At 52.3% G+C, this 15,663-nt stretch overlaps 6 protein-coding genes across 6 annotated transcripts; 4 read left to right on the forward strand and 2 right to left on the reverse strand.

The window, feature by feature from the left end:
- Positions 1-960: 960 nt before the first annotated feature.
- On the reverse strand, positions 961-2,034 carry J4E87_003163 (uncharacterized protein; the record flags this gene model as incomplete). The annotated part of the gene is made up of 2 exons (XM_049374796.1): positions 961-1,259; positions 1,314-2,034. 2 exons carry the CDS (start codon positions 2,032-2,034, stop codon positions 961-963), a joined length of 1,020 nt encoding a protein of 339 aa, XP_049235787.1.
- A 509-nt stretch (positions 2,035-2,543) lies between these two features.
- J4E87_003164 (uncharacterized protein) lies at positions 2,544-3,014 on the forward strand (the record flags this gene model as incomplete). The annotated part of the gene is made up of 4 exons (XM_049374797.1): positions 2,544-2,685; positions 2,732-2,763; positions 2,819-2,882; positions 2,932-3,014. The coding sequence occupies 4 exons, from the start codon at positions 2,544-2,546 to the stop codon at positions 3,012-3,014; spliced, it is 321 nt and encodes a 106-aa protein (XP_049235788.1).
- Positions 3,015-3,343: 329 nt separating this feature from the next.
- Positions 3,344-4,216, forward strand: J4E87_003165 (uncharacterized protein; the record flags this gene model as incomplete). The annotated part of the gene is made up of 1 exon (XM_049374798.1): positions 3,344-4,216. One exon carries the CDS (start codon positions 3,344-3,346, stop codon positions 4,214-4,216), a length of 873 nt encoding a protein of 290 aa, XP_049235789.1.
- Positions 4,217-4,801: 585 nt separating this feature from the next.
- On the forward strand, positions 4,802-6,618 carry J4E87_003166 (uncharacterized protein; the record flags this gene model as incomplete). The annotated part of the gene is made up of 3 exons (XM_049374799.1): positions 4,802-5,178; positions 5,309-5,726; positions 5,776-6,618. The coding sequence occupies 3 exons, from the start codon at positions 4,802-4,804 to the stop codon at positions 6,616-6,618; spliced, it is 1,638 nt and encodes a 545-aa protein (XP_049235790.1).
- A 1,253-nt stretch (positions 6,619-7,871) lies between these two features.
- J4E87_003167 (uncharacterized protein) lies at positions 7,872-9,023 on the forward strand (the record flags this gene model as incomplete). The annotated part of the gene is made up of 3 exons (XM_049374800.1): positions 7,872-7,876; positions 8,125-8,209; positions 8,289-9,023. The coding sequence occupies 3 exons, from the start codon at positions 7,872-7,874 to the stop codon at positions 9,021-9,023; spliced, it is 825 nt and encodes a 274-aa protein (XP_049235791.1).
- A 4,200-nt stretch (positions 9,024-13,223) lies between these two features.
- J4E87_003168 (uncharacterized protein) lies at positions 13,224-15,137 on the reverse strand (the record flags this gene model as incomplete). Its single annotated transcript, XM_049374801.1, is given in 2 exon segments — positions 13,224-15,117; positions 15,133-15,137. 2 exon segments carry the CDS (start codon positions 15,135-15,137, stop codon positions 13,224-13,226), a joined length of 1,899 nt encoding a protein of 632 aa, XP_049235792.1.
- Between the last annotated feature and the right edge of the window lie 526 nt (positions 15,138-15,663).

The following is a 15,663-nucleotide window of genomic DNA, read 5'->3' on the forward strand; positions in this document are numbered from 1 at the left end:
ATTCTGACACGTCTAATAGGGCATGTCGCTTGATCGTGTCAAAGTGAATTTGGCAAGGGCATTTGAAGAGGAACAGGTATATGTCGCTCGTAGGTCACTCCTTACAACCCGCTCAGATCCGGGAGAATGTTGCTGATAGTTACAAATAGTTAGCAGAGCGAGATCGCTCGAGCGTCTCGCCGTCACCGCACTTCCAGAGGACGAGCAGGATGGGCCGAATCCGGAGGTTCAGCGGTTCTATCGGAGCTTCCGGCCTGCTTAGGTATCGGAGATATCGGTACTGGTGTGACCATCTATACGTCATCGTTGTTTGTTACCGAGAGTCTGGAAGTCGTGGCGCTGAGGGGTGCTAGGCCACAGGTCAGCTTCTTCTTGAACACGTATCTCGACCCGAAGTCGCCGCACTCGACATTTCAGAGCTCACAAGCTTCTCTGTTGTTGCAGCACCTTATACAAGGGAAAAGCTGAATACCCTAGAGCCTACGTTGACGTTAGGGCCCCTACTTTTCATGTTTGTATCTCGACGTAGGCTCTAGGGGGTTCGGTTTCCGCCTTGTATAAGGTGGCAGTCCTAATCAAACAGACTTTTCTTTGTTGTATTATTACTATCATTTATGTATTTCCTTTGGCACGAGTTTTCGCTACCTTCCGCACTGTCCACGCGGATAGGGTGGCATCTTGGTGGAAGAATGTAGGTATTCCTAGATACCTCGTTTGTTCCTGGTGTCCAGATGACATCTCTGTACTAAAGGCAAATAGCATCTTATACGTTCACAAAGACTGCGTCTCGTGTATAGTAAAGAGCCCTTAATGAATCGACACCATTTACTTCTGACATGGTCCTTGCGGTCACTACGAAATAAATGCATCATACATTCGAATACAGAAACTACAAACACGAACATAAAAGGGGTATCAACTTTGGAAGGAAACCCACAATACCACCTGCCAGGCACCGGTCTACTCGGTCTTCCGGATGAGACCCTCGCCAGGCTTTACGCGCTGTGCCCACTCTGTCCAGCTGCCGTCGTACAACCGTCTCTGTTGCGTGGGGAAACCAGCTTCCGACAATGCCGCGTCAATGATCGCTGCCGTAACACCAGTACCACAGCTGTTTATGATTGGCTTGGATGGATCGACGCCCTTCGACTTGAAGATGGCCTGGAGTTCGGAGGCAGGTAAAAGGGTCTTGTCTTCGGGGTTGAGGAGGTCCGTGATGGGGACGGAGGTGGAGTAGGGAATGTGTCCGGATGAGAGGCCTAATAGGTTGGATTAGCCAGGCTGTAATGGATCGCATGCAATGACGAATATACCTTCTCTGGGCTCTGGATCAACGCCCTTCCATCTTCCAAGACTACGAGCATCCAGAATCTGCACTTCGTCTGCACCTTCCTTGCCCAATTCTTTCGCGATATCCTTCACCTCTTCGAAAGCGACAACTCTCTCCTCCTCTAACTTCGGCACCGGATATTCGGTCGGTTCAACGTCCTTTGGCTCTCCACTCTCCGTTGGAAAGCCCTCCTCAACCCACTTGCGGAAGTTGTTTAGCACATGCACCTTCGGATGACCAAAGACCTGCAACGTCCAGCCCACTCTCGGCGCAGAAAAGATGCCCAATTCCTTTGTATCGTAGACCACGACGCTATCTTCCCGTCGTATACCAAGATGTCTCATTGCGATTGCGAAGTCTTCGGGAGTGGGTAACATGTGCGGGTACGGCGAATGGATGTCTTTGACAGCATCGAGATCGAAGAAGCGTGCGCGCGGGATGCGCTGTGCAAGAAAGGTGTCGTAGCCATTGCGACCGTCGTTGGGCAAGAACCAAGAAGCGCAAAGTGGGACAATGCGGGGTTCCGTAGAAAGTTTGCTGGCATTGTGCTTCAATGCCGAGTTGAGCTCAGATGGCGTGACGAGATAAGAGGAGAAAGCGGGTTGAGAAGACATTGTCCTTCTGCTGCTTACAGCTATGGGGAAGCGGATGGAGGGGATAGAAGAGAGCGGACGTAAAGAGCAGCGGAAGCGTAAGACGAACATGTTGGAATTTGATGATAGCTACAGTGAATGGAGAAAGTGTCTCTGGTCGGCGAGGAAGGGAAGAAGGAAATGAGATTTGTGGAGCTAGACGGCGAGGTGAAGCTTCCCTAATCTACAATCCTCGTGCAGCGTAGAGGGTCCGCATCGAGCTTCAGCGTTAGTGCGGGGAACTGCAACAAACCTGAAGAGGGTCTGATCTCCTTGCCCCCTGTATTGACTGATGACAGCAATCGGTGGCGTAGCCTCTATCAGACGGCCATGATAGATGCACCATAGCACGGCGTGTCTGTAGAACAGAAATTGCGTGATTGTGTGTTTGTGATGCGTGATAGTCGCTCTGCAGCGTGGAGCTCCAGCTTGAGCTCAGACCCCTGCGGAATTAACGCGCAATCGCCGCCCCTCACCGCCGATAAACTGCCGCCTCGGCATGTTTTGGTGCTGTTGATCTTGTTGTCCATCCAATCTACGCGCCAACCTCGAATTCTACCTTCCAAGCGACGAAAGACACGATGAAAGTCACTATACGCGAGTGGAACGCCGTCGCTGCCTGGCGCTGGGATATGCCAGACGACGATGTCTGTGGTATCTGTCGTAACCCTTACGATAGCACTTGCTCCAAGTGCAAGTTTCCTGGCGATGAGTGTCCGCTATGTATGTCTGACCATGACGATGCTGGGTCTAGACTAACGTGAGATAGTACTGGGAGAGTGCAACCACTCGTTTCACATGGTACGCCTCCATACCCATGAAGTCACCCTGGGCGACAAAGACTAACACGTCTCAGCACTGCATCTTCTCCTGGTTGAAGCAAGAGAGCTCTCTAGAGAAGTGTCCTATGTGCCGACAACGTATGTACGCAAGCGACCTACCAGATCTTCAGCTAACTTGTATATTCAGCTTTCAAGTCGAAGAGTCAAGACGCGCCGACAGCCACCGAAACCCCGGCACCGACCCAAGAACCCGATACAAGCCCGCTGTAGCTTTCGGATCACGCGATCGAATACGGAACTCGTTGAGAAGCTTGTCGTCACCTCGATCTGCAGGCATATGATGGATGCTGGGAAAGCGGCGCTTCAATACCTTGGCTTGCACACAGATGTTACTATCGGCGTTTGGATTTGGATGATACCCTAAGGACTGCATTACATACTTTAGCCTCTGAGCTAGGGGCCTTTCACCGCATTCCGTACCTGACTTGCTGCCTTGGGGTTGATGAGGTAGTGTGCATGGACCACGTCCCTTATCGATCATGCACCTTACTAGAGCTCCCGAACTCCGTTAACTCCAGTCTTCCATCAACTCCCACAACATGTCTAGCAACCCTAACACTACAGAGTACCGTTCAGATCGCCGCGCATCGATTTCTCCACGATCAAAGTCAATAGAGCGTGCCGAAGACCCTCCCGACGACGAGCTCCTCGAGCAACATCAGCCTGGCGATGCGCCAGAAGACGAGGATGAGGACGACATACCCTACCCCGAGCCTAGTGACGAGCAACCGCTGCTACCACCGCCGAATTTTCGACCCTTCTTCACCCTGATCGAAGACACGACGTCGGGTGAGCACTACCACCCGTATACACACTATGTCTTTGCCGACGACGACCCGACCATCATAACTGCTGCATCGATGCGAGGCCTGGGGCTGGATGATACAAAGTACCTCCCGCATGATGCGCCGGGTGGAGGGGAGAGACGACGCAATCAAGGAAGCGAAGAAGGAGACGAGCAAGACTCACCAGTCGAGTCACCGCTGCCCCCGCCCATACCGGGTGTCAAGGAGCATTACCTCATAATCGATGTCGGCACAGACGGGCGCACAGTCGTAGAAGCGCAGTCGCTCTCGTCAGAGTGGCAAATCACCGATACGGATGTACGGATAGCTCCCTCGTTCGATGAGGACTCACCAGATCAAGGATACATGCTGCGCATACAAGGCATCGACATACCGAGGAAGAGCAAGGGCAAAGGCAAGGGTGAAGTTGGTCAGGACAGGCTGACTGAGGCGAGGGAACAGCAAGGCGACATCTTCGACGCGTTGGATGGGCTAGTGCAGGATGTTGAAAGAGGACTGGAGACTGCTAGCAAGATCTCAGGCGCGCGGTCAAGAGAGGAAGACCAGGGCACGTTGACTGATGTTCGCGAGGGCGACGTAGAGAAGACGGTGGGTGATGAAGCATGATGCTGGTGTGATCTGCCGTTTCGCAAGTGGCTTCGGGTCACACTTTTCGTTCAGTGCGCATCTGTATGGAGCGCGCGCTTCTTTGCTACTACCACTGTGTTGACTCAGAGACGGCTTATAGTTGGTGGCGTGCTTGGCTGTTCAGCTCGAGCATCCATGCCGTAACATCTAACAGTCATACACGCCTCTGTAGAAGCCAGTCAGTCATTTCAGGAGCGACATCCACATGCTGGCTTTGACTCCACGGCGCGATGCCGTCTTTCCTCACCTACTGTATACTTATACCCATCACAGACTGCGAGCTGCATAGTGCGAGCTACTTTAGCATTCAAGCACCATGTATTATTTCTGCTTCATGCTGCAATGTAATAGACACAGGCTATCTGCTTCAGCACGGTTTCTCTCACTTGGCTCACCGCTCTGTTGTTGCCGGTCGCTCCTTCCCACCTCCTTCTCTCACTACAAGCGAGACGGCATGGGCACGGGCACCCACTATATGATTCAAACCTCTCCGCGTCAAGCTTCCTCATCACTCCCTACCTCCACTTTTTATCATTTCCCTAGCTTTACAGTCAAGTATCAATCATGGCTATCTTACGCACCCTCCTCGTCGCTGCCTCAGTGCTCTGCCTCACCACAGGCTACGAGCTCAAGGCGGAATACAACGCGAGCAACTTTTTCGACGATGGCTCCTTCCGTTTCTATAACGGCTGGGACCAGTTCACCCAAGGCATGGCTCTCTACGTCTCCAAGGAAGAAGCAACTTCACTTGGACTTGCACGCATCGACGACGGCAAGGTTCATCTCGGAGTCGATACAACTCAAGTACTCCCTCCGCAAGAGCCCGGTGAAGGCTATGGCCGCAAGAGCGTCCGACTAGAAGGAGTGCAGACGTTCGACAACGGACTCTTCATTGCGGACTTTGAGCACCTACCTAGTGGATGTGGCATGTGGCCTGCTTTGTGAGTCTCACTTCCTACTTACCCCTCATCTTCTCGGACTTTCGAGTCAGTACCTACTCCAGCACTCTCTCTTGTGCTCATCATCGTTTGTGCGGCGTATCAGACATGTACACCTGCTAACCATTTGCAGCTGGCTTCTCCACGACACAGGTCATCAAGAGGAATGGTACTCCGAGTTCGACATCATCGAGGGTATCTCCATGAATTCGCGGAACTCGCTCAGCCTCCATACCGGTCACACGCCATGCAAGATGCGAGACAATGGCGGATCAGGCGAGACGCGTCCAGACCTCGAATGCATGGAACATCGCGACTGCGGCGTCAATGGTCCCGAGGGCTCCTTCGGCCAAGCCTTCAACGATAACCGAGGCGGTGTCTGGGCAGCCCAAGTCGAGGACGATGGCATCAAGGCATGGTTCTTTCCTCGGGGTCACGAGCCATCGGGTTGGGATAGCGCCAATCCTGACCCCAACACATGGGGCACGCCTGTGATGAACTTCGTTGGGGATGGCTGCGATATTCGCAATACGTTCAAGAAGATGAAGATTGTAAGTGCACTCAATCTCGTGGATGGGAGTGCCTACTGACATAGGACAGATCGTCAACATTACCTTTTGCGGCTCCATGGCTGGAGGCAATGCCTGGTCTGGCTACACACACTGCGCAGCGGAGACTCACGACGAATCTTGCAATCACTTCGTTGCGACCAACCCCGACAAGTTCAACGAAGTGTACTATCTCATCAACTCGGTGAGGGTTTATCAAACTGGCGCTGGTGCTGGCTACCAGGACAACAGCGTCGTACCTTCTCTGCCCCGAACGTCCATGACTTCATCCAAAGATGAGCGCCTCTCAGCGATGACTGCAGAGCAATCTCCCCTTCCAGCTGTCACGACTACCATCATCACCACTACGAAGATCATAACTTTGCCAGCGACGTTGACTCACGGATCTGGCTACGTCCCGTACAGTTCTTCGGTATCCGCCACAGCTCTAACAACTTTCGAGGTTCTCTACGGCGCAGCGCCCACGGTAGTTACCGTAACAACGGTCATTACGTCAACGAAGGTTATGACACTGCCTGCCACTTTGACTGGCGGTAATAACATGACTCCCTATGACCCTTCAGCATCCTCCACGACTCTCATCACCTTCCACAACAAACGTCTCTTGTTGACGGCTTTCGAGGCGGCTCCAGCATTGGAAGCATCATCGGCGACATCTACCAAGCCCGTGGGCACAAGGACTGGCGGCAACAACTACATTGGTTATGATCCGTCAGCGACATCTACATCTGCCAAGCCTACAGGTACAAGGATCGGAGGCATTACCAACTACACCACCGTACAGACTCCTCGGGCGTCATCTACGAAGCCTATAGGCACAACGATGGATGGTGTTACTAACTACACCACCGTCACTGCTTCGGCTGTGTCTTGAGTTGTGTCCATCAGCACAAATCGAGCACGCGGCTGATCTCTTAGCTCGTTGGTTGAACAAGAGTGGTTCGATCTCAATCATGCATATTATGGCGTTATAGAAGAATATCTGAGGCGGGAGAAAATGTACGGATAGATAAGCAAAGGCGGGAGATCAGAGGTTCAGCGATTCCATTTCAAGATACAATGCCAGATAGGCGCGGATATATACGTGCGAAAATATATCATCTTTCCTCACCTCTTCTCTCGCATTCCCCTCCACCCCCCTCCACCTCCCTTGCCTCATTCCACGGCCCTCTTACCAAGGAATCACCTCCCCAAACCGATCAACCAATCTCCCACTCTCCCACCCTTCCTTATCCGTCTTGTCCAAAACCCTCATACAGTTCCTCACACTCTCCTGCACCGAAATCGCCCCTTCCTCCTTCCACTCCACCAACCCCGTCTCCACTCGTCCCGGGTGCAACATCAAAAATTGCACGTCGGGTATATCAATAGCGAGACTCTTCACTACCGCGTTCAACGCCGCCTTACTAGCGCGGTACGCGTACCCGCCACCTGCTGTGTTGGCAGATATGGAACCCATACGGGAAGATAGGATGAGGACTTTAGGTTTCCTTGTGACTTTAGCGTCTTCATAGACTCCAGCGGCGAAGCATCGAAGGAGTGGCAAGAACGCTTTAACAACGTTGAGCGTGCCACAGGTATTTATTTCAAACGTCCGCATCATAGTCGTATGGTCCATATTTTCCAGTGTCTCTGCTTCGGCGACGACTTTACTACTCTGTTTTTCTCGTGCGACGACCGCAGGAACGAGACCTCTGACGCCGGCGCAGTGGATGATGAGTTCAATGGGGGTGCTGTAATGCTTTTGAACCCATGCTTGAATTTCCTCAAGAGAGGTTATGTCGGCTTGGTGGAAGACGATGAGGTTTCCACATTCGCGAGGGTAATCCTGAGGTGCCACTGGGAATGGTTTGTTGTCTATAGCTATGACGAAGTGTCCCCATTCGGTCGACTTCTGCATGTAGTGATCGATGAATGCGAGCCCGAGGCCGGAGGATGCGCCTGTTATCAGGATGTATGGTGCTCGCATTTTGGGATGTGGTGTTGAGGTTTAGTGCGTTGGTGTGTTGGAAGTTGAGTTGTGTCGGCGGCGACTGTGGAAAGTTTGGTAGGTACACGCAGTCGATGTAGTACGGATCATATCTGAATGTGGCAATTTTGTTGAAGGATACTATACTGCGATAAGTCATGGCGTCGGCAGTAGCGGGGGTGAAGCGCCTCAGGGTCCATCCCGCCTATGTTTGCCGATCTGGAGGTGAGGATGGTTCCCCGCAGTCTACCCGTTGGCGGCAGACGGGTAATGACCAGCATGACTGATTCGGCATCGGGCAAGGATTTAACGTGCTATCTGGATCTAGATATGCTTGAGTGACACAGTTTACCTCTTATTTATTTACCATTACAAAAACCCTGACACTAAAATAACCTGTCACACTCACAGCTACTCCACTGCCATCATCAAACAGCGCACCATGTTCTATCAACCTGGGAAAGAAGATCATGGCCTGCCGTACGATCCATTCAAAGTAAGCCTATTATTCAATCAATCAAGAAAATCTGATAAAGCCCAAAAACAAATCTCATCCACCTAACACTCCCACCCAGGCATGCGTCCTCCCCCGCCCCATAGGCTGGATATCCACCCTCTCACCCACCGGCGCCGCAAACCTAGCCCCCTACTCTCAATTCAACAATCTCACCTTCGATCCACCTTACGTCATGTTCAGCGCCAACCAAACACCCAGCAATAGCCAAAAAGACACAGTCCGCAACGTCGAAGCTACAGGGAAATTTGTCTGGAATCTAGCGACATATGAGCTGAGGGAAGAGGTAAATAGGAGTGCGGTGCAGGAAGAGTACGGCGTTGATGAGTTCGAAACGGCGGGCGTGGAGAAGGAAGATAGTAGGATTAGTGGGGTTGTTATTAGTGGAGATGGCGGGGATGCGGAGGGAAAGGAAGGCAAAGAAGGCAGGACAGAGATGATGATACCGATGGTGAAGCGCAGTCCAGTAAAGTTCGAGTGCGAGTACTACACCACCCTACGCCTTCCCGGTAGTCCACCGATGGGCTCGGCAGATGTTGTGATTGGAAAAGTGGTTGGTGTGCACATCGATGAGCGCGTTTTGACGGACGGCAAGATCGATGTGAGGAAGACGGAGCCGATTGCTAGGTGTGGGTACTATGAGTATGCAGTTGTGAGGGAGACGTTTGAGATGCGGATACCGGGAGAGGATAAGGCGATTTTGGCGGGGTTGGAAGGAAGTGCGAAGAAGAATGAGAGCTTGGATCGGGTGGGGGATGTGGATGGAGGAATGGGCATGGAAGGAAAGCGTCTTTGAAGATGTCTTGTCATTGCTACAGGGAGATTACTCTCGCGTAGACAGGTTCCGGTGTTTGGATGTATATATCTTATTTTGGTATCGTACAAGTAGTCTCCAAACGCCGAAGGCAAACTGGTATATGAGCTTTTGGGGTGGACAAAGGTATCTATGTATTCGATATATAAATCCAAATCAATAATAAACAGCTCCCATCTACCGGTTGACCGCAAAGGTCAATGGTTGAGTTGTTGTCAACGCGACCCACTGATTGAATCACGTTGACAACTACTCAATCTTTGACTTCGGCGGTCAATTGGTGTATAGAAACAGTGAGATCATGCCGCCAAAGAAGCCATTATAAGCAACTAGCTGTCCCTTAAATTTGCAATGAAACGTACACAAACGGAAAATACAAATGAATCAAAGGACGCGATATAGCCACTGCGCCCGTCAGGGCTGTCATGATTGCGACCTCCGATATGACTTTCGTGCCAGCGGAGATTGCGACAATTGCGACATCTGAGATGACTATAGCGCCGTAGATGCTTGCGACAACTGCAATAACTGCGGCGTCTGCGATGCCGAGTATGGGGAATTTTGGGTGGCATGCGAACGACTTTTGAGAGAAGGGAATTGAGTTAACGACACGCACCAGAGTAACGTGATGTTGAAGTGACGCTGCTGCTGAGGATTACAACCACTCCTGCGATGACTCCGATGACTGGGAGGAAGGAGGTGCTTCCGCCTCCGGGGGCTCTTGCGATAAAGGAGGAGTTACCAACGCCAGGTAGTCCTGTAGTGCCATCAACGACGTCGATGACTCGGAGGTTTGCGGCGCTTGCGGCGTTGGCGAAGATTGGGGCAACTGCGATGACGAAGACATCGGCGAAGACTGGACCATCTCCAAGGATTGAGGCGCCGCCTGTGACGCTTGCGGTCTTTGCCCTGCATAACGCGGCGAAGTCGGGTCCAGGTAGGTATCGAAGAACTCTCGGACTGTTGGATCGGCACGAAGTGTTGTATTTTCCGGAAGCGCCACAACGTTGAGCCCGTTGAGCGAGCGTGCTCTACTGACTGGTCGGGGAGTTAGCTTGTGTCCCGCAACGAAAGAGGTAGTATAACTTACGAGCAACGTAGATCTGGCTTGCCTCAAAGGCCTTCGAGAGATTAACAGTAACGCGATCTAACGTCATGCCTTGGGACTTGTGCACTGTGATGGCATAACCTGCCAAAAGTGGGAGTTGCGTCCTTGATAGGCGGTTCGTTATCTTGACTTTCCCACCCTCTTTATAGGTTATGACCTCGGTGACAGCGCAGTCTGGGTAGATCGTCCTTACTTCCTTATTGTCGAATGTGACAATTGGCCATGGTTTGGGCGTATTCTTCTTGGCGAAGGATACGAGCTGAGATTGTACATAAGAACCATGACGGCCTTCTTTGCATGGCAGCTTGCTGCGGTCGTATGACTCAAAACCGGTAACAGAGCCTTGACAACCGTTCACCAGACCCTTCGCGGGGTCAATATTGGCCACCAACATTACACGCATACTTCCTTTGATAAGCACACATGGATCGTAGCGGCACCCATCCTGTCGGGATTGTTAGTGAGACCCGGAAAGACAACAGAAGTAACATACCAAGCGTTTTAAACAGCCGAGGTTGGCAGGATGCTTTGTGCTTGCCTCTTTGTAGTCCACCAAAGATTCGTCATCACGGTCGTTTTGTTGAAAATGATCCAAGCACTTGTATTCAAGCGCTGTCCGTTCAGTAATGTCCTCGATAGCTTTATCGTTAACTTCTTTCACTTTCTTACGTGTCGAGTGTAGTTGAACAGCGTCTTTTGTCTCATTCGGATGATGGAGTAGAAGCTGTCCGTGAGGCGCAAGAATTTGACCATCTGATACGCGTCAGTTTGCTGCCCCCAGGCATAAAAATAGTGTCGAAGCAGCATTTCGAGGATGAGAAAATATTACCTCTGCGTATCTTTTGAAGAATAGCAAGAAATTTCCTGTCGCTTTGTCGGTGAATCTTGATAAGATTGATATGTGTGAAGTTGCAATTCTGTCTGCGTTAGTGCATTTCTACAATAGGAGTAAAGAACAGAAGGGACGTCTAACATACCTGCCATACTTCACTGCAGAAAGCCCACTTATCAGCCATTCGCCAGGGGCCGTAGCCACATCCCTTGGTCTCACAGGAAATTTCACACTCCAGCGGGTCCTTTTCGTCCTTGGATTTAAGCTTTGTGCCACATCCCATGCAATGCTTGAAAGGTTCAACGGGTGCAAGTTGACAAAACTGGGATGATTAGCGTGGATGTGACGTATTTTATGGTGCGACTCACATCTCCGGTAACCACGACCTGAACACCACCAAATGGTAGATCGGAGTTATGTCTTGGAGATCTGCTAGCTTTCATAATCTCGCTCAATCGCTCGAGATCAGAGTTCGGAACCATGCTTATCTCATCGATGACGAGCACGTCGACGTCGTTGAGTTTTTTCCATTGTTTCTTCCCGCGAGCAGCTTTTTTTAGGTCGTCCAACTTCTTCCCGGAGCTGTTTATGTTCCATGCTGCAAAATTGTGAATTGTTTGGCCACCCACGTTGTACGCAGCGAGATTGCTTGGCGCTATAATTTGCACCTTCCATCCTTGCTCTCTGAGCATTGGGACAAAGGTCTTGAGGATGGCTGATTTACCAGTCCCTGCAGGACCAGTGTAGAACACATTTTTCCCCTCTTGGATCTTTTGCACCACAGCTTTTTGTTCGGGTTCCAGTTTGATATTGGTTCCGGGGACGTAGTAGTCTGCGAGGATGTTGGGTGTTGGGCGCGGTGCTAAGCGCGCAACATCTCGCTCGTACAATGCTGTTGCTTCCTTGAGCCTTTCTTGTTTTCTCTGATCGCGGAGCCGTTCCGCTTCTTCAATGGCGGATCTGTTGGCATTCATGAACGCCAATGCCTCTTCTGCTGTGAAGAAGTCTCCGCGTAAGTATTGATATATGTCGTTACCTTTCTGCTGGAAAGCGTCTTGGAATTTTCTGTAAATGCCAGGGAACTTCCCGAACGCGACTGCGTGATATTTGCTGTTTGGTGCAGATGGATCGGGCTCCTGAACGTACAGGCCGGCCTTGCGCAGATCTTGCAGCGATGTAAATCGTTCTAATTCTTCGGTCTGCGGAGTCTTTCTTGTCTGCTCTGGGGTTGCCTCTGGGGTTGCTGGGTATGCGACGTTGTTGTGCTGGGTTCCGTGCTGGCGGCCGGCATTGCTTCGAGACTGGCTCTGCGTCGCAAGCGGGGTTCTGGGGCTCCCGGAAGATATATCCTGTCGTGGGCGCTTTGGGGAAGCGTCGAATTGGTAGCCGTCTGGCTTTCTTTTCCTGTCGTTTGTCCCTGGCGGCGTAGCCATGGGTGGGATGTTCTCTTGGTCTGCCATTGGCGGAGGTGAACTATTCGTATTGTATGATGTAGGATGAAAGTCGAAGGAAGGAGCGCAACGTAAGGGAGTGTATGGTGAGGATTGCGGTGGGTGTGTCGTAGGAACGGTAGCGAGAGGGGCATCATCCGGATACCGGTTCGGTACGTGACCACCTGTTCAAGAGGTAAGTCTCAAAGCTCATAATGGAACCACTACGGAGGAGGAGGAGGGGAACCACATACCGGACTTGACGTAGTAGGCGACTGGATTGTATGCGGCGTGGTGGTAAGAATGATCGTATGCGCCGTTGCGCCGGCTCACGGTAAGGGACGGCTCATTGAAGAGGCTCAAAAGAACTGAAGGCGACTAGAATGATGATATGTTCGCGATAGTGATAGCCAATAGCGAAGGGTGTGATGGAGGTAGCTGTGGTGCGGGGTGCAGCGCGATGAGAGCGAATGGTCGCTCACGAGCCGAGTTCGACGCGCCAAATCGCGCCCGGCGAGGCTGGTCATCGCGCTAACCCCCATTAGTGTAGCTCCCGTCGCAACCAGTCTGGCAACATGCGGGGTGAATATGCAATACTGCTTCTAGGCTTCGCGTTCGAGCTTCGCAAATGATCAACTGTTCAATCTTCTCGATGACTAAAGCTTTGCACATCTGTCACCTAGAAGATATCTCGGGATTACCAGGCCCTGGTCCTCCAACGATCGTGACATTGATACGTTCATTGTCATCATAGCTACCTAGGTATCCTTCAGAGCTATCACAGCGGGAACATATCTCTACAACTAGCAATTTTAATCCTCCCCAGCACTCAACGCCGCCTCCGAAACCCCCCGACTACTACTCTGCCCCGTCCTCGCCCTCTTACTAACCTTCCCAGCTTTCGCCCTCCCATTTCCCAACCATCCCTGCTTCGCTGTAATAGGTCGCAAGAAACCATCAATATGCACACCACCAACCGTCCGCTCTTCATTGTCCGAGTCATTAGTTCTAGGGTCGTAGCCATGAACTCGCATGCAATGCTCGACGACGCGGTAGGCGAACGGAGCGTCTTCCTCGTGCCTCCAGCAATCTGCGTGCGGGCAACGCAGTGTGCCGATTTGGAAGAAGGGTCGTTTGGGTGGCGGAGGCTGTGAGATCGAGGGGACGGTCGGCGGGGGTATGGTCGAAGGTGTGTAGGATACGGGTTCGGGGGCGGCTTTTGATGCGAGAGCTTCGTGGAAGGGCATGAAAGACATGCCCTCGCCGAATAGAGTTGCGCAGCGCTGGGCAGTGCGTGCGATAGCTCCTTCGTTCCAGCCTTGTACAGCTGCTAGACCGAGCACTTCACTCCAATCCAAAAGCCCTTCTCTTAGTTTGCCTTCGTCTCCTGAACTATCGCTATCTCCCATGGTGCTGGAGGACCTGCGACGCTTCCTCTCGTGAGGGATTTTGTTGGACTTTTCCCAGTCAGATCCTCCGCTTGAGATTTCATCGTCATTGGCGGGCTCTCTTCCATATGTTGCCTTTCTGGCGGCTTTTGTCTTTTGTCGTACTGTGCGATCGACCTCTCTAGACGTTGCGCGCGAAGGTGGTCGGGTGCTAGATCTGCGGCTTGTCGCGCTCTTCGATCGGGCTCTTGATGTAGACCTTGATCTCGGACCGCTCGACTCGGCACCTGAAGTGTATTCGCTCATGGAAGAATCGCCTGGCTCTCCACGACCAAAGTGATTGACGCGCGTTCGGCGGATGGCCATGGCAAGCTCGTCTAGCTTACCCATCATGTTCTGTATTGTCGGCTGGAGAAGTCGCTGTGCCCTTGCGTCGTCTGCTAACAGAGCCGGCTCCATGAGCTTCTCTGTCCGAGGTTTCCTGCCGCGTTTCTTCCCCGTCGCATGATCGCGCTCGGTTTCGTTGCCGTCGTCATCACCGTCTGTCCTGACTTCAGGCCTGGGCGCTTTGCCCGAATTCGCAGCATTGGCGCTATGCGATCGAGATCTGCTTCGCGAAGCTGATATGTGGTCTCCAGCGTCGGAGTCAGACGAGGGCGTTTCGCGTGAGTTCCACTTCTCTTTAGCCAGCCGCAAGAAAACAGCTAGGAGTTCTTCTCGCAGCTCATCTCCTGCATCTCCGGTGTTTGCACTTCCAATAGTCCAGTCGTCCACATGGTCGTTCGGAGGCTCTTCGTCTGGAGGGATTGGCCATGCCGTCCAATCTTTGGGAGGCACGACCGCCGTCTGCGTAAATCCTGCCGCATCCACGTATTCAAGGTCCTCTCCAGTTTTGAGCCAGTTGTCCCTACTCTGCCAGTTCTTGACCTTCGCCGTGTCTTCTGGGGCCCGTCGTAACCGCCGCTTGAGCGCATGCGCGTTATACAGGTGTACTGCGAGATCTGTCTCTTGCAGCTGATCGAGGGAGTCGGCTATCTGGCGATCCGCTTCTGTGTAGCTCTGCCATGTTTGGGGCGGTCCGTCAAAGCGATTCGGGCGCGCCGGTACGTCGTCGTCGTTGTCCTCTTCCTCAGACCCGTCGCGTGCCGACTCGCTATCGGTATCCAGGTCGTCGTTTACGTCTAAAGAAATCGGGATAGCGGGAGTCTGTGCTTCTTGCACGTTGCGTGGGTCCGGGATCTCCTCGACTGACGGCGACGAGCGCGCCGATGAAGACGATGAGGTCGTCGATTCGTAGGAGGAGGGCGGTGGCGGAGCGCTACCACCAAATAACGACATCTTCGTTGCAGTAAATATCGAAGCGGGCTTGTGGCTGTCGTGGCGTCAACATCTGCGTTATGGGATCCAGCAGTTGTGGGAGTGTAGAGGCGCGCTCTAATTTTGGTGGGGTTCCAAGGTTCTCGAAAAAGACGCGCCGTCACGTTGCCGCTACCATCATCCCTGGTTCACAATCTGCGACCCATCTGGGCAGCATCATACCACCAATCTCTCATCTGAAGCCATCTTGCTAGTTCCCCATTGGTTTCTGATGTTTTCATCTACATGTTGAAATTGCTTCAGGCGGTCGCTGCAATGACATCTTAGTGCCGGCATTTGTTAGGTCTTACACCCTCGAAAACGAAAAGCAGAATCTAGGCACACTCGGATGACTACAGAGAGCGACCGTGAAGCGATCGTCATCTTACACGGCGTCTCGGTAGCTTGGCTTTATCTTCGCGCTGTGATGTACCGGCGCATTACACTTGTGATCTGTTCACGCACGTGCCATCGCTGGCAACTGCCCAGGTGCGCGTCAGCGAGGCTA

Source organism: Alternaria ethzedia, assembly GCF_023757985.1.
Source record: "Alternaria ethzedia strain BMP 0044 chromosome Unknown scaffold_5, whole genome shotgun sequence".
Classification (NCBI taxonomy): Eukaryota; Fungi; Ascomycota; class Dothideomycetes; order Pleosporales; family Pleosporaceae; genus Alternaria; species Alternaria ethzedia.